The sequence below is a fragment of the Peromyscus maniculatus genome, chromosome 18, assembly GCF_049852395.1.
Source record: "Peromyscus maniculatus bairdii isolate BWxNUB_F1_BW_parent chromosome 18, HU_Pman_BW_mat_3.1, whole genome shotgun sequence".
In the NCBI taxonomy this organism is placed as follows: domain Eukaryota; kingdom Metazoa; phylum Chordata; class Mammalia; order Rodentia; family Cricetidae; genus Peromyscus; species Peromyscus maniculatus.
This window is the reverse complement of record NC_134869.1, coordinates 13455945-13479726: the sequence shown is the minus strand read 5'-3', so window position 1 is coordinate 13479726 and position 23782 is coordinate 13455945. Positions and strand designations below refer to the sequence as shown.

Here is a 23782-nt window from a genome sequence, read left to right as displayed (position 1 = left end):
ATGTGGACAAATTACTATTTTAAAAATCTTCAGTCTTAGCTAGGCAGTGGTGGTGGCGCACTTTAATCCCAGCACTCAGAAGGCAGAGGCATGTGGATTTCTGAGTTCAAGGCCAGCCTGGTCTATAGAGTGAGTTCCTGGACAACCAGGGCTATACAGGGAAACCCTGTCTTGAAGAAAGAAAAAAAAAGAAGTAAAGAAAAGAAACAAAACAAAACAACAATCTTCAGTCTTTAAAAAATGAACATAAATTATGTTTATATATTAAAGTTTTTCTAATATAATATATACGTAAGCCAAATCTTTTTGTTTTTAAAGGAACTCTGAAGCAATAAGACAAGTACAAATTCTTTTGGTTTCTTCCACTATGTGATATTGTTAAATGTTACAAAAACGAATGACAATATGTATGAGTATATATATTCATCTGCAAAACACTTAAACACGAGTCAAAAACATTGTTAAGCATAAAAAGAAAAAAGATTCAAGCATATGTTTTACGTCTCTAATGCACAGCTCCTCCAAAGCCCAATGGAGCAAATGAGAGCTACATCCCAATCTAACAGTTTTCAACTCTCAGCTGCTACCTTGTGCCAACACCCAAGACCTAACAAGGTTTAATCACACACTAGCATACTTTTACTATATGAATGGCCCATTAAGCCTCCTAATCCTTTCTCTCAACTGTCCTTCATTTCATTCTCAAGTTGATCTCAATCTGAATAACTGATACTCTACTGTGAACAATGATAAGATCTGAGCCATGAGATTAGAGTTGCACAAAAAACAGTATAGAAACCACAGGATTCTGACTCATAGTTTATAAACAGTAATAAAGAGATGATGTTGTTATTGTTTTGTGTTGAGGCAGGGTCTCATGTAGCCTAGACTGGTCTCCAGTTCACTACATAGCCAAGGATGACCTTGAACTCCTGATTCTCCTGCATGCACCTCCCATGTACTGGGATAGCTGAGTTGACTATAATGTCCATAAAAATCTATATAAAGCAATGCGTAAGTCCTTTTCAAAGTATTTTATATAGAAATATACTAGTTAATGTCAATGAAGAAAAAATGAGTTTATCTGAATGTTAACATGCTCAAGAATCATTTTATTAGATTGATCAACACAAAACCAATACAATTTTACAAATGCAGAAAGGCCACAGAACTTCCAAATGCTCTAAATGAATTAATTTACAACTCAAAAATTGTCAGACATATACCAGGCAGTTCTGAATCTGCAAAGCAAATTAAGAAATTCAGGTGTGATTAATAGTAATAGTTGGGGATCTGCAAGGGTTGGTCTTAGGACCCCATAGATATTGAAATCTGCAGCTGCTAGAGTATCCTATCTATAAAGTGGCATTGTGTCTGAATTTAACTTACCCTATAGTGTGATTTAGGCCGTCTTTAGATTACTTAGAGTACATTTACAATGTAAACACTCATGTTGTTTAAGGAATAATGACAAGGAAGAGTCCACATACATTCCCTATAGATGCAAATTCTTTCTTCCTGAATACCCTTAATGTGTGTTTAGGTGAATTCCGAAATGCAGAATCAGGCATAGAAGATCAACTCACTATACTTGAGTCATAGGGCTCTTCTGAGGACTAAATATACTCAATTATTAAAATAAAAACACTTAGAAGTATACACATGTTGACACACAGCAAGCTTCCTTTCTCAGCTACTAACTTTATTAGCAACATCCTTATGACCTAAAAATACCGTGTGAAAATACTTCTAGGTACAAATGCAAAATTCACTTACATAGGATGTCTACCTTGTTAATATTACTTTAGTGGGTCACCATTTTGGTGATTGTTTTATTTCATATTTCAATACCTCACTGAGATGTGCATATAATGGATATCTTTAAATAAACAAATCAACTTCCAAAATACACTTTTTCAGTTCACTGAAATATAGAGACTTTGGGTCTTGTTAACTTTGGTGTGACATACATAATGAAGTTTTAATAAAATTAAAAAACAAAATAGCTAGCTCCTTTTCCTCGACACGTGTTCTGCACCTTCAGGCTTTGTAATTTGATGACTAAGAGTCTCACAGCTACTGAGCATCTTCCAAGGTCTAAGCACAGGGCTATCCAGCTCAACCACGATGACGATGACCATGTCCCTGTAAATCTTACCTGTGGCTGCTCTGGAGGGCTTTCAGAATGTGACCCGCTCGGGACGGCAGTGACACTTAAAGGAGACACTTCAACGGTGACATCCTCTAGGCCTGGGATAGATGACAGCTGAGAAATGGACATTAGTGTTGGGAGATCCTTTTAGGTGCACACAAAAAACCTTTTTACCTGTGAGTTCTTACTCAGCTCCCTTAAACCTACCAAATCACATAGGTTCAGAATTTTCATCTTCCATCTCCATGTCATAAACTCAAAGTGAAAAACATTCACAATACTTTTGAGGATTTTTTTCAAAAGTTTAATTTAGTTGATAACCCTTCTTCCCCTATAAATTATTATTAAGATTACAGAGTATTTTAGTGCAAGAACTGAGAGCGTGGCTTTAGAGCCTGACTGCCAACATGTACGCACTGCTAACATACTATGTGAGCCTCTGGCCAACCTTCCTTGTACCCCCATTTTATTGCCTGTAACAAGGATGAGGAAGTTTTCCTTATAGAATTATTTCTGAAACATTTTTATTAAAAATAGCTTGCTAAAGAAAAGTACTCTGCAATACACAGTGTATGTGCAAGTGTGTTGTATATACATGCATGTGTGTGTGTGTGTGTGTGTGTGTGTGTGTGTGTGTGTGTATAGCTGTGTGGGGGTTAGCAAGCATGTATGTGCACGTGTGTGCATGCATGCTGGTGCATGTGCTGGACTCTTCTTCACTGTCCCTTCACCATCTTCTGAGGAAAGGGTCGCACACTGCCTGGAGTGCCTCCATTTGAAATGCTGGATTGGTTAGATCCTCCTTTCTCCCATCTGAACTCAGGTCCTCAGACTTGTAACAGCAAGTACTTCCCTGCATCTCCTACCCAGCCCGCTAGCACATTTTAAGTTTTAATTATACAGGGTGTGTCTTTACATTTTAATATATAACACAGCTTATTTTTCTCTCTGTAAACATTTATTATTGAATGTTACTAAATGTGTTTTATTCACAGCAGGTAAGCATATTGTCAACATTCCAGACTAGAACAGTAGCATTTTAAAACAAAAAAGATAGGCATTTGGGGTTAGATTTACAAAAAAAATCCATCCTGATTTTACCCTGTGTCTCTCAGATGTTTGCCGGCTGTGGGAATTGTACTATGCTGGCGAAACACTACGGTGAACTTGTCCAAACAGAAATGTGACTTGTGTCCTTGGACGGCAGCACCTTAGGGTCCCCAACCACTAAAGAAGACAGTCATAAGACAGAGTATACGAAATCCCTGGTGATCGGATCTCAAGCAGCAGAAGTCATTGACAAGTGCTGACTGAAGACTGTGCTTAGCCAAGTGGCAGTGGCCCAAAGTCACAGTAGGTGCAGTTGTGACGGCTAGAATGTCCCTAGCATATCCAAAGTTCTATGCCAGAGAAATGTTCTCAGGCAACGTACCTGTTGAAGTCCACAGAGGGCAGAGAAAGTACAACCTCGCCTTTATTCACTTATTCTAACACGAATACAAAATTTTCCACTTACATATTTAGTGAATATTTTGATTAAAAAAATGAAATCCCCCTTGAACTGACACATACAAAAGCAGACACTGAACACTTTTTTGGAGTATCATGGAGGAAAGGATAAAATCCCAAAAATACAGTAGAAAAAAAAAAAAAACACAGTAGTTTCTCCTTTACCCCCGAAAACAGGAAAAACATGTACAACATTACAAACCAAAAGAAGTTAAAACTGAATGTGTCACTTATTTATCAAAATCTCTAGTAATCAAATAAAAATCATTTTTTTCAGGTAACAAGGGACCTTTCGTTTGTTGTTTCTTTCTGTACAGATCAGGCTGGCATCAAACTCACTATCTTCCTGCATCATCCTCCTGAGTACTGGGATTATCAACAGGGACCACTGTACCCAGCTTCTTGGCAATTTCTGATTTCAAACTGGTATTCTTCATTAACTTCCAAGATATTTTACAAATGAAAATATCAGACAATGTTGATAAATTTTGCTTGGGAGACATTTAAGTTTTATTCTAATGATTATATTATTGTGCCACTATTTCTACATTATAATCATTAAAATAAAAATAATTGGGCCAGAGAGACGGCTCAGCGGTCAAAAGCACTGGCTGCTCTTCCAGAGGACCCAGGTTCAATTTCCAGGACCCACATGGCAGCTCACAACTGTCTGTAACTCCAATTCTAAAGGATCTGACACCCTCCCACAGACACACATGCAAGCTAAACACCAATGCACATAAAATAAATAAAAATCTTAAAAATATAATTTTGAGTTTCCATTAATAGTAGCTTAATTTGCTAACATGATGTTTATAGTTTACTTGTAATTAGCATAATAAAAGAACTCTCAATCCATGAGTTCATTTGAAATGACTAAGTTGATGTTTATATAACACTGTTCATTGTCTTGCAATTTTAATACATTTTTTAATGTGCAACACTATCACTTCACAGACACAGGGGTTAGATTGATTTCACTCCCAAATACATTCTAAGTATGACTGAGAAAGATGATGTACATACAGAAAAGTTTACCCTGTATTTAGAAATACAAACCTTTGCATCTAAAATATTGAGAGTCGTTTCAATTTGTTGAATACGAAGAGAAAGGTCTGCCAGTTTCTAGAAAAAGTCAGAGACATAAGAACAGAGCATTTGATTAACATGGCGAGAAAGAACAATGAAGAGCAGATTTGGAAATTATAAAATACACAACTTAAAAATTTCTCATTTTCTCATATACCACTGTTTTCGTAAGAGTTGAATGAGAACACGGTATTATTAGAATGTGTCAGTTTCTATATGGATACTAATAGAAATCTTTTCTCTTGTGTATCTTTGAAGCCTGTCCTGGATCTCACTCTGTAGACCAGGCTGGCCTCGAACTCACAGAGATCTGCCTGTCTCTGCCTCCCAAGTGCTGGGATTAAAGGTGTGCGCCCCCACCACCCGGCCACTAATAGAAATCTTAACTTTCACCTTTCTTAGATTCATTATCAGAGCAAGAAACCAAAATACATGTTCAAGGCTAGGCCAGTCTTTCATTCACTGTGTGGGGGCCACAGAGACTCTACAGTGAGGCCTTATTCCATCTTGACTCAGGGTCAGAGAGTCTGAGTTTGCTTTGCCCCACAAAGCTGCATAATAGGATGTTTTGGCCAAAGGCGTGGTTACCAGGTGTCTTATACTTCGAGACCTAATTATAAGATGCTTTGTCATAGGTGTGGTTACCAGGTGTTCTGAAAATTAAGGAAGGGTCTACACTTGTTTGTACTTTGTACCTTGACCTTGAGAAGGGGAGGTCTTTTGCCTCTCCCCTTGCTGGTATATAAAAAGCCCATTATGAATAAAGTCGAGGAGACTGTGGTATTGACCCAGAGCCCTCCCGAAGCTATCTTGTGTCTCTGTCTTTTTCTTCGTCTACGTCTATATTTTTCCTATCTATTTTTTCTTAATCCTCACTCCTCCCTTCAAGGACTGCTCGATGGTTTGGGCTGGTCCCTGACACTGTTGTATTCTGAGAACCAGGACAGTGCCTGGAATGTGAAAGCAGCGAAATAACTACTTGCCAGTGAGCGAACTGTCCACAGAAGACAAGAGAAAGAATAACCATTAGTTAGACATAGCCTTGCATCGGATCTGCCTGTAGAAATTACTCTGGTGAATAAGCAAATACAATTCAGTCCAAATTCAAAGTTCTCAAGTTTCAAAAGTAAAAGGGGGAGGGGTGAAATGGAAAGATAAACAATACATTTTAGAAAAGAATTAAAAGAGAAAAAGAGTTCTAAAGAAGCAAAATGAAACATCTATCAAAACCCAATATAAACCAGACCAAAGCACACTATGCCCTAATTAATTTATATAATTAAGCTACCCATCTCGTCCTAGGGAGACGGTCCAGGGGATAAAGCACTTGCTACTCCAGTGTGGGGACTGGAGTTTGTATCCCCTGCACCCACATAACAGCCAGGCCGGCACGGTGGCCTTCCTGTACTCCCAGCACCTCCAGAGCAAGGTGGGTAGTAGGAACAGCCAGATCAGTGAGCACTGAGTTCACCAAGAGACCCTGCTTCAATAAATACAGTGGAGAGTGATGAGGGAAAGATCGAATGGCATCCTCTGGAGTCCATGTGCATGCCAGCCTGTACACACAGTTACCCACACAAATGGGTACGGGTATATCTGCATGCACATATACCAAACATACAATTATTCATCTACACACATATATACAATCCAAAAAAGCATTTACTGAATACCTTGATTCTAAACATGTCATGTTTTGTTACACATTCCAAGAGGGTTAGCCAGTTTACTCCATGGCAGAGGCAGCATTTTGTCTGCTACCTGGAATAATATAAAACTCCTTATTAAAAGCAGAACTTTAATGCCCCAAGGTAATTTTGCCCACAATTAGGAGTAAAATACTGAACATTGGTACAGAGCACTTAGTGTTTCATAGGATACTTGGTTGTTTCAAGGTAGGATCCTGAAACAACCAAATCCTGCCTATGTAAGTCTCAAACTTGGGATCACGGCAGCTCCCTGCCTCAGCCATCCAAATAGGTGGAATGGCAGGATACATTGCTGCATCTGAATCTGTCACCTGAAATTTAAATAAAAGCTGCATTCTTTTTATTTTACCTATTACTGTATTTTGTTTCTTCCATCTTTGCAAGCTGGGATGAAGATGTGTACCGGCCTATCTGCAGTCTTAGGAATAGAAGCCTGAGTGGATGTTGAAGCAACAATATCAGAGGACATAATAGAAGAAACTTCTCCTGGATATAGCAATTGCTCTGATAACTTAGATCCACAAGACTGGTACATGAGCAAGACAGTGTTTCAATATTATTTAATTCATATGTGCACTTTATTACACTATCACATCCCTTTCATATACCTGATGCAAAGTGTACAGCTATAGAGTACTTGTTTTTTATTTTGTATTAAAGATAACGTTTATTTTAAATTATGTGTGTGTGTCTGTGAGTATGTGTACATGAGTGCAGGTACCCATGGAGGCCAGAGGAGGCGCCAGGTCTCCTGGAGCCGGAGTTACAGGCAACTGTGAATCACCTAACATGGGTGCTGGAACCCAAACCTGGGGCCTCTGTAAGAGAAACACGTGCTTTTTACCACTGAGCTACCTGTCCAACCTGAGAACGCTTACTTTTAAAACAACCACTGGAAATTCAACATACACAAGCTAATCTCTAATTTTGGTTTCATTTTTTTGAGAGAGGGATTCACTGTGGAGCTCAGGTTGGCTTCAAACGTTCAGTACAGTCTGAGTAGCCTCAAGCCGTCAGTCCTCCCTAGGGCTCAGATAACAGGCCTGCATCCCCTGAATCGAATTTAGTTTTAATGGCATCAGTGCTAAGTTTAACTTTGAGATTTGTTCACAATAAGCTGTTATGTAAACATAAATACAAGTTATAAAACATGTCATGCTATCCAAATTATAGGCACATTCCTGAAAATCATGGAAATTCAATTTTGGCAAATTTAATAAGTCTTTTAATTCACTAGAGGAGAAATCTTACAACAAATTAATTTGTGAAGTGATAAATTCCATATGTGAAAAATGAGCATACTGGTTTAAGTAAAATGAACATAAAAAGAAAAATGAATTCAAAATTTACTATTTTATGCATGTATGTACATATACATGTTAATGTGTGTGAGAGAGTGCACATACATGTGTGTCTATGTGGAGGCCAGAGGTCAACTTTTAAGGCATCTTCCTTAATTGATCTCTACTTTAAGTTTTGAGACAGGTTATTTCCCTGTACCTGGAGCTCTCCAATTCAGTTTGACTGGCTGGTGAGCAAGCCCAGGAACCCTCCCAATGACCCTCCCAACACCCAGGTTAGGCATGCTCTTCCCTAGTTAACTTTCATATAGACTCTGAGACATCAAACTCAGGTCCTCATGCTTTCATGAAAAGCATTTTATTGACTGAATTATTGCTCCAGTTCCCTAAATTAAGTTTTATGTTTTAATATACCCATATAAATATACACTTTGAAAGAGATTTAGTATTGTAAATGTCTGATCATTGGTGTGTGAAATACTGTGTCTGCATCACATCATTCGAGTCTCCACACCAAGTCTATAAAGTAGGAATGACCTTGCTCATTATTAAGAGAAAAAGAAAAAAAGCGAGATTTTATACAAGTGAAATCACCTGAACCAAAACACTTCAAATCCAGAGCTGACAGAATCTGTGACAACATGACGGTAGATCCGGGGGGCCACAGACTGTTGTTCATTATCCAGAGTTAGTAAACAACTGACCAGCTTCTCAGCAAGCTCTGGACTATACAGACTGGAAACCAAGATTTTCTGATTTGGAACATTTACTAAGGTGGATGACATTCACCTGCAACTATTATTATTTTTAAATCAGTATTAAATATTCTCATGATCAGAAGATAAAACTAAGCTGTCACTGAGTACTGAACGGACGATTTACACAGGGTAGGCGGAGACTGGAAAGAAATCTTAGTGATTACGGGAGTAAAGATGTTTGTTTGGAAATCTACCTCCTGAATAGACTAAGATGATCATTTCAAAAATGACAAAAACGATCATTTCAGAGCAATAGTCTTCTCCCTCTTTGTATGCTGTAGATTGTTCTGGTACCTGCCATCCTTTCATTCCGAGCTCATTTTAGCTACTATGGCTACTACCACTGATGTCAATGCTAGATAAACCAATGTAAACATAATTTCAAGAAAAAACAAACCCTAGCAGTTTTATACTACACTGAAGTTCTAACCCCCCCTCCAAATAGTCTAGTTATTAATTTAAAAACTTACAAGGAGCGCTGCATTAAGAAATGATTCTCACAATTCTACAGAACAGAAAATCCAAAACCACTCAACACCTGAGATTCTCAAGCCAGCTCTAGAGAAGGTTAATTAATAGCACTGTGAACAATGAGATGACATAATTATGATTATAAAAACTGAGCATCGATAGCTACGTCTCTAAAGAGTGTACCCTGCTGTGCTGTGTATCCTAGAGGCCAGCAGGGAATCAGTCTTCAGTAAGCCGCATATGACTTTTAAGCCTCCCCACTATAAAGATGGAGCAAAAACCAAAAGAGGGTTTAAGAAAGACATCACTTGTTTGAAAGATAAGTTCAATGCGGGCCTAAAACTTGGATATAAAAGATAAACACTATAAATCTGTTAGATGAGAATTCTCAACACCTTTGCCTGTATTTAAAGAGTTCTAGAAGAAAAAGATCAGAAATGATTTAAAATCCAGTATTGTGTGTACCAAATCTGAGTCAAGAAAAAACATCCACATGTCTTGTTTACACGGGACTGTTGACCCTGTAATTCACAGTAGGACAGTCTGCCCAGAATTGACACAGGTAAGAGCATGGGCTGGCCCTGCCCACGGAGTGGTGGATGCCGCCGCCGGCCCTTCTGCTCATGGGAGCAGGAATGTACCGTCAGCTGGGGATTTGTGAAGGAAGAGGAGATGACCCTAAGTGACTCTGTAACTTGGGTCTGATCCAACTGCTTTCCTTTCTCTGGCCTCTGGTCTCAGCAGGCGAAGCAGAATTCTTTTCAAAGTAGCCTAGTAGGTACAAAGTCTTTTAAAAAGTTGAGCTCTTTACAAATATAAAAGAGTTCTATACTGTTCTCTTTATCAGAAAACTCTAAGAAACAAAGTAACAGATGAAAAAAAAGCTCGAGTTGTTCCTAATTGAATCCCAGCTTGAGTTTGGCTGGCTGAAAGCGCTACAGTTATGTCCACCGTAGATCAGCGTGCAGGGAGGAGGCGTCTTTCTCCCTGCAGCTCACTCATAATTTAGAAACTACAGTGGATGCTCACTTTTTCTGTTAGGGAAACAGTCATTTTGTTTCTGTTCCGGCTTGCCAAACAAGGACAAGCTTCCCAGGAGCTAGCAACAGATTAAAAACTATTCCAGAAAGTGACCTTGAGATACATATCTTCAGTAGTTTCCATATCCATAAAGACACTCCATTCAGGAGATACAGGACAACACAATGTACAGCACAGAGTAGAGAGAAGCTTTTGGCCTCTTCACTTAGGCCAGAGCTGGGGTCTCAGTGTGGCTCACTGGGCTCTGTATGTTCTCAGCAAGTTAGAGCCTCCCGTGAACAGTGAGCTGCAAACCCTAGGGGCTCAGATACAAGGGGAACAGCAGTTCAAACTGTCCACATCTCAGTGTGTGGATATGCCAAGAGAGAGAGCGCGAGCGTGGACCTGAAATGGCAGGGCGGAGGTGACTGCCTGCGTGTTACTCAGTTAGGGAGAAACACACAAGAAAGATTGGTTACCTCTCACTGAGCGAACAGCCAACAACTGACCAAAACGTAAAAACTGCCAAAACATCAATTGTAAACAATGACTTGTAGTCAGTTACCAAACGTAAAGCACCCCAGGAAGGTGGGTAGGACTTCCCAGTTCATGTCCACAAGCAAAGCACTGATTTAATCAGAGTCCCCCACAAAGACACTTTCCCAAGAGCTAAGGGAAGCCGGTGAGAACTGCAGTGACCGGATGAACTCAGGGAAGACACATCGAAAAGAGCAGTGAGTGTGATGTGACGTGTGTGTGTGTGTGTGTGTGTGTGTGTGTGTGTGTGTGTGTGTATGTGTGTGTGTGTATGTATGTGTGTATGTATGTATGTATGTGTGTATGTATGTGTGTGTGTTTGTGATGTGACGTGTGTGTGTGTGATGCGACGTGTGTGTGTGTGTGTGTGTGATGTGATGTGTGTGTGTGTGTGTGATGTGATGTGATGTGATGTGACGTGTGTGTGTGTGTGTGTGAGATGTGACGTGTGTATGTGTGTGTGTGTGTATGTGTGATGTGACGTGTGTGTGATGTGACGTGTGTATGTGTGTGTGTGATGTGACGTGTGTATGTGTGTGTATGTGTGTGTGTGTGACATGTGTGTGTGTGTGTGTGATGTGACGTGTGTGTGTGTGTGTGTGTGTGTGTGTGATGTGATGTGTGTATGTGTGTGTGTGATGTGATGTGTGTGTGTATGTGTGTGTGTGTGTATGACGCGGACAGCTGCTCATTACCGGGCTCACTTCCCACCAAACCCCAAGCAGCACAGCAGTGAGGACACAACTCTATCTGGGGAAAGGAGACGGAAGTGAGCCCCACACGGCCCCACACTTAGTACCACTCCAGTCAGACCCTGATGGCCCCGGACACCTGGCCAGTACCGAAGACGGAGTTTCCAAGCGCACTCACTGTCTGCTCAGAGTTCAGAACCTCAGACTTCATGCCTGGTCCACTGACAGCTCAACCCTAGTGGTTTAAACCTCCCAATCAACCTAAGATTCAAGACATCCCAAGGGTTGGGCTAGTCCCCACAGACTCGGTCTCCAGAGCCACAATAGGGCCATACTGGCCCCTGAGGCACTACGGTCTGCACTCTCAGGACGAGGCTTCCCCCTGAGGAGAGAGTGAGCCCTGGACTCAGCCTTCAAGCTAGCTTCTGTGAGTACAGGTTCCAGGTCTGCCCGAGATTCTAAGCCAGCCCCAAGCCAGGCAGACTACACAGCCAGGCTTCAGGCCCGTGACGGCTCCAGGTTGGTATCTCTGACTGTAAGGCAGCAGACTGAAACCCACCAACACAGTCAGGTTCTTCCCTCCAGCCTTACTCTCCAGACTGGCAATAGAGCTTCATGCCCTAACGGACCTAGCCCAGGACAACCTTTCCCGACTTCCCGTACAGGCCAGTATATGCGGCCTCTGGACTGTTTGTACATCCCCAACCTCCAGCTCTCTAAACATGGGCCATGGTGACAGCCCAGCACCCACTCTCCCATACCCCACACTAGCCTTGTGGATGTACACACCATACCTGCCAAGTACCAAACTAGCCCCAGAGACTCAGAATCCAGGCCAAACAAACCTAACCAGGCTCTAATGCCCTCACAAACCAAGGCTCTTTGAAGACTGCTACAGACCCAACCATCAGATCTGACAGAATGGACCAGGCCTCCTCCCTCAGACTCAGGCTTCAGACCCATCCCAGAGGATCCAGGGCCCAGGACTGGTAGGTACAAAGCCAGACTTGGCAAATTCAGGCTCAAAACCACAATTCCAAGTCAGTCCCTGTAGCCTTGGGGTTCAGGATGGTCTATTAGAGACCCAAACTCTAGGTCTTCCCTTGCAGATCCACAGCCAAGGCCCACCTCATAAGCCAATCAATAAGTCCATCTCATTGGATCCAAGCTCTATGCAGAACCAAGAACGTGAGATCTGTATACCAACATGGTGGTGCACACCTTTAATTTCAGCACTTGGGAGGCAGAGGCAGGCGGATCTCTGTGAGTTCATGGCCAGCCTGGTCTATGAAGTGAGTTCCAGGACAGCCAGGACTGTTACACAGAGAAATCTGGTCTCAAAAAAAAAAAAAAAAAAAAAAAAACCAAAAGAGGAGAGAGAGAGAGAGAGAGAGAGAGAGAGAGAGAGAGAGCGCAAATGCTATAAATTATTGATGAGAAATCAGACACACACAAGTAAATGCAAAGATATCCTGTGTTCTTTGGTTTGAATATTCTTAAAATGCACAAATGGCCTGAAATAGTTCATAGATTTAACATAATCTCTACCAAAATTCTAGTGAAATTTTTCACAAAAATAGAAATTGTGAAATTCATAGAGGAAGACACACACACACACACACACACACACACACACACACACACACACTCTCTCTCTCTCTCTCTCTCTCTCTCTCTCTCCACCACAGGTGAACTGAAGCAAGAAGAGCACATCTGGAGGCAGAGATGGGGGAGGGAAAGGGTCTCGGCATCTGGACGGCCACCCACCAGGGCTGAGCTGGCCACAGCAGCTGCTGAGTGCCAGATCTGCCAGCCGCAGAGACCTACAGTGCCCTCCCGACGAGGCGCCATTCCCCAAGGGAACCAGCCAGCCGCCTGGTGGAAGGTTTACTGCACCGGCCTACTTTCTTCTCAGAAAGGGCAGTGCCTGTCCTTACTAGAGTAGATACTTATTCTGGTTAAGGATCTGCCTTTCTTGCAAGTAATGTCTTTGCTCAAACTACCATCTGTGGGCTTAGAAATGCCTTATCCACCATCATGGTATTCCACACAGCATCCTTCTGACCTAGGAACTGACATCACAGATGCTCACGGCATCCACGGGCCTTACCACCTTCTCCACCACCCTGCAGCAGCTGGCCTGAAAGAAGAGCAGAATGGCCTTCTGAAGACACAGTGACCCCACCAGTTAGGTGGCAGCAGCCTGGAGGGCTGAGGCAGGGTTCTCCAGAAGGTGGTCTATGCTTTCAATCAGCACCTAACACTTAGTACAATTTCTCCCCAAGCCAGGATTCACGGGTCCAGGAATCAAGGGGTAGAAATGGGAATGGTTCCAGTCACTACCACCCCTAGCGACCCACTAGGAAAATTTTTGCTTCCTGTTCGTGTGACTGTAAGTTCTGCTTACTTAGCATAGATGTTTAGCTGACTGTCTTAGTTAGGGTTTCTATTGCTGTGAAGAGACACCAATGAGCACTGGAAGTCTTATAAAGGAAAACGTTTAACTGGGGCTGGCTTACAGTTCAGAGGTTTAGTCCATTATCATCATGGCAGGAAGCATGGCAGACATGGTGCTGGAGAGGAGCTGAGAGTCCTACATCTTGACTCACAAGCAACAGGAAGTAGTCTGAAATACTGGGCGGTAACTTGAGCATAGATGAGACCTCAAAGCCCACTTCCCCAGGGACACATTTCCTCCAACAAGACCATATTGACTCCCACAAGGCCACATCTCCTAATGGTACCACTCCCTTTGGGGGGCATTTTCTTTCAGACCACCACAGTGACTTAAAAACTGACAGCAAAGCTATACAGACCAAATCAGTATGATGCTGATAAAAACAGGCTATGGAAAAGAACAGGGTACCCGAAATAAAGCTGAACATGCACGATCAGCTGATTCTCACAAACATGCCAAGAAGACACAATTGAAAAAAAAAGGGGGGGACAGTTACTTCGACAAATGGTGCAGGATATATATAAGCAAAAGGATAAAATTAGAGCTCACGCCACACACCATGCACAAAAACCAATGTGACATGGGTAGAACACTCACATGTAAGACCTGAAACCACACAGCCACCAGACAAAGAAGACACGGGAGAGAAACTCTGGGCAGTGGCATGGACAAGCATTGGCTGGAAGTGACCCCAAAGGTACAAGCAGCAAAAGCAGAAGAAGCAAATGTACTTGCAGCAAAAAGCTTCTTCACAGAATGGACCTGTCGACGGGGAGAAGGGACACCCTATGGATGGGAGATGTCTACATGCTGTCTATCTCAGCATGGTCATAGCCAAAAAAATTTATAAAGAACCACAACTCAATAGTAAGAAAGCAAACAATTCCGTTTTAAGAAATGGACAATGAAGCGGGGCAGTGGTGGCGCACGCCTTTAATCCCGGCACTCTGGAGGCAGAGAGGCAGAGAGGAAGGTGGATTTCTGAGTTCAAGTCCAGCCTGGTCTACAGAGAGAGTTATAGGATAGCCAAGACTACACAGAGAAACCCTGTCTCAAAAAAACCAAAAAAAGGAAGAAAAAGGAAGAAAAAGGAAAAAGAAAATGAAATGAACAAAGCACCTGAACAGATAACTATCAAGAGAAGACACGGAAATGGAATGGATACTTGGGAAAAAAATTTCACATCACTTATCATAAAGAAAATGCACATTAAAATAGAATGAGAACCCACCTCACATCCACTGGAAGATCAGTGTTAGAACATTATTAGATTTAAAAAAAATACAAGAATTAGCATGAAGGTAGAGAAAAGGCAGCTCATTTGTACTGCTGGTAGGAATGAAAATTAACATAGCCATTTGGAAAAACAGTATAGCAATTCAAGAGAGAAGAGAAACGCGTAACTCCTTGAAGATCTAGTGATTCCACTTCTGGTTACACAGCCAGAGAAAGTGGCATCAGTCTGTGCAAGAGGCATCTGCACTTTGCTGTTCACTGTGGCTTTACCCCAGCCAGGGTACAGAACCAGCGTAAATGTCTGTGAACCATGACCAGATAAACAAAATATCACACACATGCGTACACACACACACACACACACACACACACACACACACACACACACACAGGAAAACTCTGACCTTATGGAAGAAGGAACACTTCACTTTGGACAACATGGATGAATCCAGAGGACACCAATAAGTGAACTCAGCTAGGCATAGCAAGACAAATACTATATGATCTCATTTCCATTTGCAATATAAAAAAAAATCCAATTTGGCTAGAGGATATGAAGTCTGAGAGAAAGAGCACAAGGTCTCTCTCTGTGTGTGTGTGTGTGTGTGTGTGTGTGTGTGTGTGTGTGTGTGTGTGTGTGTGTAGATGGAGGGAGTTCAAGGAAATGATGTAATGATGTAACTGTAGCTTAATTTTTTAAATAAAAAAGTTCAAATTAAAAAACTGAGTAAAATAACGGTGATCAGAGGTGGTGGGGGAGATGGGAGGACTGGGAAGCTGTTGCTCAAAGGCACAGAATCTTAGGAGAAAAAGTTCAACACATTTCCCATACATTAAGGTGACTGCAATTAACAGCAAAACACACTCTCAAGAAAGAAGAGACTAGAATTGGTGTTCTTTCCATCCTCAAAAAGTATGTGAGGCAGCCCTCATGGGATATGGCCTGACTTATAGATTCCTTGGAGGGTACAAGAATCAAGGCAGCATATTTTTCACCATAGAGACAAACATGTAACTTGTCCAAATAAACACATAAAAAAGAGAAAAAAGGCAATAGACTAACACTGTATTATTTGTGCCTTCTGCCTGACACCCTTTTTTCTTGGGTTCAAGAAACACTAGAGGGCTGTGGGGAAAGTTGAGGGTGGAAGAGCTGGAGGGTGAAAGTGTGGATCGTAGGGCACTGCCTCGTCCACAAGCTACCAGACGCTGACACTCGCGATCTCAGATCCCAGTGTCAACCGGTAACACCCGTTCTCCAGACAGCGGGAACTGGAGGCCTACAGAGACCAGGGGCTCTTCTTGCCCCTGCAGCTTACATCACATTCCTTTCCTAGCCTGTTTGCTAGTTTTATTTAACTCAGAAAGGGCAACTTCACAACTGTAGGGGACGAACACTTGCTGCTTTCTGCTGTATGCGCTAACCTAGAGTGAAAAGGGGGCCATGGGAAAACTGAACGTGAAAATCTTGGCATGCTGGTTTTGACTCAGTGGGTTCCTTACTCCATTAGAGAAGCGGCGCCCCAAGAGAGAACAGGCTGGAAAGGTGGCTTGGCAGCTGAGAGCACTTGTACTTGCCAAGGACCCAGAATGGATTGCCGGCACCCACATGGTGGCTCATAACTGTCCGTAACTACGGTTCTAGGGGATCTGATGCCCTCTTCTGATCTCTGAGGTTACCAGACACTCATATAGTGGATAGTCAAACATGTGAGCAAAACACTCACACACAAAAAATAAAAATAAATCTTTTAAATAATTAAATAAAGTTTTAAAAGACAAAAAAAGAAAGAGAGAGAGAGAGAAAGAAAGAAAGAAAGAAAGAAAGAAAGAAAGAAAGAAAGAAAGAAAGAAAGAAAGAAAGAAAGAAAGAAAGAAAAAGAAAATGGGGGGGGGGGAGAGGGAGAGAGGGAGAGAGAAAGAAAACTGCCTGGGAACAAGCACCTAGTCTCTGGGGCTATGGATATGTAAAATACACAGAACTGAGCTCCTTACTGTACCATTAGTAATTACATTTTTCCTCCATTTGTCTCCATGGAAAAGCTGAAGATATTTTGATAAAGATATAAAACAACAGCTGGGTCTAGGGATGGGGCTCAGCGGCAGGGTGCATGCCTATCCTGTTCAAGACCTTGATCACAATCCACAACTACACAGCTTGAATTTTACACAAATGAGAAGCGTCCTGTCTGCAGGCAATGCTGATTAACAGCCACATGTCTAACATAAGCTCGACTTTGTTAAGGATACGCCTGACACAAGACAATGTAAGACAAGAGAATATTCAATTATTCCGCTGTGAACTGTCTAAGTCTTTTATATTTCCTTTCTTAAATTCAGTCTCAACATATAGTCTCATTTTCTTCCTCATGCTTAAAAAATACACAAAGTGGTGGCGCAAGCCTTTAATCCCAGCACTCAGGAGGCAGAGGCAGGCAGATCTCTGTGAGTTCGAGGCCAGCCTGGTCTACAGAGCGAGATCCAGGACAGGTACCAAAACTACACAGAGAAAAACCAAAACCAAACAAACAAACAAACAAAAACAAACAAACAAAAATCTTTCTCAAAGATCAGGGGAGTTCTTGGATCTGGCTCCTATTTCTTAATTATGTGCTTATTTCTTCCTTCACAAGTTATCCAGCCATCTGCAGAGGGGTATTTTTTTGAAAAATGTATTTCTAGGCTACCTCCCTGAACCATTTTTGGCTCAAAGAATGCAAAGTACTTTAATATAAACTCAAACATATACTTAAAATAAAAATCTCTGGTGTAGGAAAATAAAAAAAGAAACTTTAAAATTAAAAAAATTCAACTGTGAACTTCTGGGGTGTTTTTGTTTTTTCTTGGTTTTGGTCTCATAATCAAAACAAACTTGACTGAGCAATCTCACAGAAACCTCTAGAATACTAATTCAGTTGAGGGTACAGGGTACAGGACTGATGGTAACAGAATCAAAGAGGACGCTACGGTGTCTTGACACACTTGAAGAAGGTCATGGCAGCGTGAATACACGAAGTCTGGAAATCTGGTTTCAGCATGTTAACCTCTGAGGTGGAAGGGGACTGACTTCTCGGCTACTCCGTCAACGAGCAGCACAGGACCTACCTCCTCACAAACTGTGGAAAACCGGTTGAGAAACTGCACTGTATGCACCACAAACTGGTTTAGAAAGGCCACGGTTCTTTTCTGCTGAATGGCTGGCACCTGCGTCGTGTAAAAGACAAACACATATGATTCTTACCGGAGAAAGGTACACTGTGCAATCCTCTGGGTGTCTGGATTTCATAAAGGGTGTGGGTTTTGCCCTGTGACATGAATTTCGTGAAGGGCTGAGAAGAGTCACTGATTTGTTTTCCCGAACCTTGCGTGTGTCAAAGTCACAGGGGTTGCATAAAGTGTGAGAATGTGTGTGTGTGTGTGTGTGTGTGTGTGTGTGTGTGTGTGTGTGAGAGAGAGAGAGAGAGAGAGAGAGAGAGAGAGAGAGAGAGAGAGAGACAGAGACAGAGACAGAGAGACAGAGACAGAGACAGAGACAGAGACATAGAGACTTGAGGATCCCAGAGAGGTAGTGTTAGAGTGGCGCTGTCTCCTGACTGTCAACCTTGGGCGTAGAGACACGTGATGTGGGGAGCAAAGGCTGCGAGGCACGCCCACTCTTTAATCAGCCCAGGAAGGACCCCTTTCAAAGTGGACTGCGGGGGCTCCCCCTCCCCCAGGTTAGCAAAAGAGGGGCCCAGGTTGGGCCCGGAGAGGTGGCGTCTCCCGGGGAACCTGGGCCCCTTGGTCAAGCTCCTTCCCTGCTCGCCGGAAGCTTAAGTGCATCTTTTACAAACCTTGGTCAGGTCTATGCCTGACCCCATGAGAGGAAGCCCATCCTCATCCATCTCCTCAGCGGATGGGGACCCCGGGGCTCAGGCACAAGCCCCTCCCAGTCCCGTACAGAGCCCCGATTCCCTTCCCAAGTTCCTGCCTCCGGGGCCTTTCCGGAAGAAAGCTCCCGAGTCCACCAATCAATCGGTGGCTTCGGAGAGCCCGCCCCTTCGCTCTCGCTCAGCCTTCTGGGATTGGTAGTTCGTGATACGGATTGTAAAGTTGGCCCGGGGAAGCGAGGCTGAAAAGCAGCAGGTGCTGTTTTAGCTGTAAAATCTGAAAAAATGCCCGAGAAAACAGAGAAAGAGAAAGAGAGAGAGAGACGGAGGGACAGACAGACAGAGAGGCAGAGAGGGAGACAGAGACTGAAAGAGACAGAGAGAGACAAAGAGGGACTGAAGAAATGAAGGGGAAACCTTTACCGTCAAAGAATAGTACAGTGAAGACACGCAGAATTTTGACGTGCAAATTTTAGATGAATGTGCAAACAAAATCCCGTGAAAGTTGTGGCATTGCAAATTAGCACATACAAACGCTTGTGTACCCATGGGGTACATGCACCACATGGACTCAAAGTGCTGTGGTACTGAAGATAATCGGTCTAAGTTGCCCGAGCAAAGACGAGGAAACCAACTTTCGTGGCTACTTAACATTAGGAGGAGTTAAGATGACAGTCTGGAATGGAGAGTACAGTATGTAGGGCAAAGGCAAAGTTGTTTGGTGGTGTAAGCAGACTGCCCAGAGGTGGAGAATAATGAGAAACAAGGCAGAAGTAGACACAAAGAGCTGATGAAGGGCCTTTAATGCCAGAAAAAGAGTCATGTTCTTCTAAATGTGATTCATGGGCCACTGGTTGGGAGTGTTTCTTAAGAGGCTCATTGCAGAGATTAACCTCAAGCAAACCAAATCAGAATCTCTCTTGGAGAAACTTGGATACCTGCATTTTAAATACCACTCCCTGGAATTGTTCTGAATTGGGTTGTCTTCAACAGTAGGGTCTTATTGTCAAGTTCTATGGAACCTGACTGGCCAATAACTCTATTTTTTTGTTGTTGTTGTTGTTGTTGTTTTGTTTTTGGTTTTTCGAGACAGGGTTTCTCTGTGTAGCTTTGTGCCTTTCCTGGATCTCGCTTTGTAGACCAGGCTGGCCTCGAACTCACAAAGATCCGACTGCCTCTGCTTCCCAAGTGCTGGGATTAAAGACGTGCGCCACCACCGCCCGGCCGCCCAATAACTCTAAAAGATGTAATCCAGTCTAAGTACTAGGCTTTTTGTTGTTGTTGTTGTTGTTGTTGTTGTTAGCAATAGTGTCTATAGTGCCTAGTAGGGGCATTGTTGCCTTATAATAGGGTAATGCCATTAAAATATGAACTGCATACATGCATACATACATATATACATCTATACATACATAATACGTGCATGTATACAGTTTAGGAACCTTCTATAGTGGTAGGTTTCCATATGTCTCTTCCCAAAGGGCTTTAGTGTTCTCTAGTGTTAGTCCTTCCTAGGTTCCCTCCTCTACCCTTGCATGTTTTCATTACCCACTTTCTGGCTATTGTGAATATAGCAGGACTGAACATGGATGAGCTGTATCTCTAGAACAGGATATAGACCTCAGGGTATGCCCAAGAGTGGTATAGCCAAACCGTGTGGTGTATCTATCTCTAACTTTTGGGGGACCCTCCAATGCTGTGGGACGGTCTGTATGTCAAATTGCTCTGATTGGTCAATAAATAAAACACTGGTTGGCCAGTGGCCAGGCAGGAAGTAGGTGGGACAAGGAGAGAGGAGAATTCTGGGAAGTGGAAGGCTGACGCGGAGAGACACTGCAGCTGCCGCCATGACCAGCAGCATGTGAAGATGCCGGTAAGCCACCAGCCACGTGGCAAGGTATAGATTTATGGAAATGGATTAATTTAAGATAAAAGAACAGTTAGCAAGAAGCCTGCCACGGCCATACAGTTTGTAAGCAATATAAGTCTCTGTGTTTACTTGGTTGGGTCTGAGCGGCTGTGGGACTGGCGGGTGACAAGGATTTGTCCTGACTGTGGGCAAGGCAGGAAAACTCTAGCTACAAATGGCGCCCAACGTGTTGGCAAGAGTTTCCACCTAAAACCTGAGAAAAGATTCTAAAATGGAACTAAAAACAGCTTCCTAATTATCTCTCTCAAATGAGCGGCAGCTGCCGGTTTGAGTTACTGGCGGGTTCCTGGCGTGTGTGCTTGACCTGCAGTATGGTGGGAATGAGTCCTCTGCAAGTGGCACATTAAGCTGCATGGTGGATTTAGCCTTTGCTAGTTACAAAACAAAAAAGGTTTCTGGGCTACACGCTGCTTGGATAAAAGCACAGACCCACGATGGCTCCCAGAGCTGGCGGAAAACGTACCACCGCCATGTTGGGAAGCTGAAGTGGGCAGAGCCAGCAGCCACAGCACCGTTTCAGGCTTAAAAGGCTGCAGTTTAAAGCAATAGGCTCAAGGTAATATTTAAAAAAAAGCCACATAAAGATGGCTACCACACAGAGAATCTGGATTATGTTCTCTTTGATATTTGTAACTGAAGAAAAACATTTGATTGCAAAAGCTGTTGAGTTATGCCAAAATGTATATTTTAAAGGTACCTTGACTTTGCCGGGCGGTGGTGGCGCACGCCTTTAATCCCAGCACTCGGGAGGCAGAGCCAGGCGGATCTCTGTGAGTTCGAGGCCAGCCTGGGTTACCAAGTGAGCTCCAGGAAAAGGCGCAAAGCTACGCAGAGAAACCCTGTCTCGAAAAACCAAAAAAAAAAAAAAAAGGTACCTTGACTTCAAAATTTGGATATAAGGATATGTTGCTTTGGAAAAGAGGCTCTGCTTTTGTTTCTACAGAAAGCCAGAGGCTATGGATTTGTTCCAGATTAAGATACATCAGGTTTGACCAGCCAAGACCACCTGAAAGGTCTCCGATGACACCATGGCCCAGATGATCCAACATCCAGAATCGTTTCAAGGCAACTGGCTCAGACAATACAGTCTCACGGACTACTCCATGATCCTAAAATTTTCTTTGTGTCCCCATAAGATACAGCGCCCCCCTCCAGCAGGAAGTAGTAAGAGAAGCTACGCCCAAATTCCCAAATATACCAAGCTGACTTTGGAGATGTGTAAAAGTTAAAACCTTCCTTTTAAAAAAAAGAAAGGGGAAGTGCTGTGGGACGGTCTGTATGTCAAATTGCTCTGATTGGTCAATAAATAAAACACTGGTTGGCCAGTGGCCAGGCAGGAAGTAGGTGGGACAAGGAGAGAGGAGAATTCTGGGAAGTGGAAGGCTGACGCGGAGAGACACTGCAGCTGCCGCCATGACCAGCAGCATGTGAAGATGCCGGTAAGCCACCAGCCACGTGGCAAGGTATAGATTTATGGAAATGGATTAATTTAAGATAAAAGAACAGTTAGCAAGAAGCCTGCCACGGCCATACAGTTTGTAAGCAATATAAGTCTCTGTGTTTACTTGGTTGGGTCTGAGCGGCTGTGGGACTGGCGGGTGACAAGGATTTGTCCTGACTGTGGGCAAGGCAGGAAAACTCTAGCTACACTCCAACCTGATTTCCGAAATGGTTGCAACAGTTTGCTCTCCCTCTATCAGTTCTCTGTCTCCTGCAAAGGACATCTGTTGTCATTTGGTTATTTTAACCTTAGCCATTCTGACTGGGGTAAGACAAAAATCTCTAAGTACCTTTAATTTGCATTTCCCTGGTGACCAAGGAGGGTGGCCATTAAAAAAGTGTTTGTCAGCCATTTGTATTTCATCTTTTGAGAATTATTTAGTTTAGTTCTATGCCCCATTTACTGAATTTCTTGAAGTAAGCCAGAAATTAAGTTTGATGCATTGATAAACTGCTATTCTCGGGAAAGATTAATCTGCAACATGATGTCGTTTGACAGGATTTTATTCGTAATAGTGATGTGTTTCAGCATCAGGGGTAGTTTACTCATGCCTGTTGCTGCTTTAACAGGCAAGTTTGTGTAATAACGCTTTCTTCTTCCAATGATGTTCACTGCATCCTGAGAATCTGCTTGCTTTGCTCATCAATTAAACGTATTTCTCTGTTTAAGTGTTTTTCGTGAGAGTAAAAGCAATTCAGCCACATCTTCGGGCTCCAATTCCAACTCCAGTCTTTCTGCTATTTCCAGCACATCTGCAACTACCTCCTTCACTGAATCTTGAATTACCTCAAGCCATCCATGCTTTGGAATCCACTTCTTGCAAACTCCCCCTTCCTCCCCTTTGGAACTGGCTCTCCTGTAGCCCAGCTTAGCCTCAACCTCATGTAAAAGAAATGAACTTTGAACTCTTGCCTCCATTCCCTGAGTACTGGGATTACAGGTGTGTGTTACCATGGCCAGCTCAAATTTTCTTGACATTGACATTTTGACCTCTGCCCATGGATCACAAATGTTCTTTGTTTCATTTAGAACGTTGAATTCTTAGGGAGAGTTTCGGTTTATTTTGCCAAGATCCACGAGTGTTGGTGTGTAAGATGTTGCAGCCTTACAAATTTGGTTTTCTCTCCCCTTTTCTCCCCCAGATCTCTCATTCCTTCCCTCTCCTCTCTTTCTGTCTCTCTTCCTCCATTCTCTCATTTATTTCTTCACTCCACTTCGTTTTTTGAGACATGGCCTTGTTTATTCCATCCTGACTTCAAACTCACTAATAGCCCAGAATGACATTGAATTTGTGATCTTCCCGACCCCATGTCTTGAGTTCTGGGATTTCAGGTGTATGCCACTAGAGGTATACATATTCAATAATAAGACTTGAAAGTAAAAATTGTATCCATTGCAGAGTGGATTTTGTGTCAGGCAAAAGAAACATTAAGCTCATTGTCCATCTCCTTTGGAGCTCTTGATTGACACATGGCGCTAATGCCAACTAGCAGTAATACTTGGAAATTTTTTTTTTCTTTTTTATCCTGATTAGTATGTATCAATAATGG

General features: G+C 42.7%; 1 protein-coding gene across 3 annotated transcripts in view; it reads right to left on the bottom strand.

The window, feature by feature from the left end:
• Washc3 (WASH complex subunit 3) overlaps positions 1 to 18925 on the bottom strand; it is a 48055-nt gene extending 29130 nt beyond the window's left edge. For all 3 annotated transcript variants that reach the window (XM_076554575.1, XM_006979849.3, XM_006979850.4), the window contains exons 1-4: positions 18766 to 18925; positions 18038 to 18136; positions 4721 to 4786; positions 2159 to 2266 (exon numbers count right to left, since the gene is read on the bottom strand). In XM_076554575.1, the coding sequence (XP_076410690.1) occupies positions 2159 to 2266; positions 4721 to 4786; positions 18038 to 18136; positions 18766 to 18816 (324 nt within the window). In that variant the 5' untranslated portion in view covers positions 18817 to 18925. The remainder of the gene's footprint in view (positions 1 to 2158; positions 2267 to 4720; positions 4787 to 18037; positions 18137 to 18765) is intronic.
• Between the last annotated feature and the right edge of the window lie 4857 nt (positions 18926 to 23782).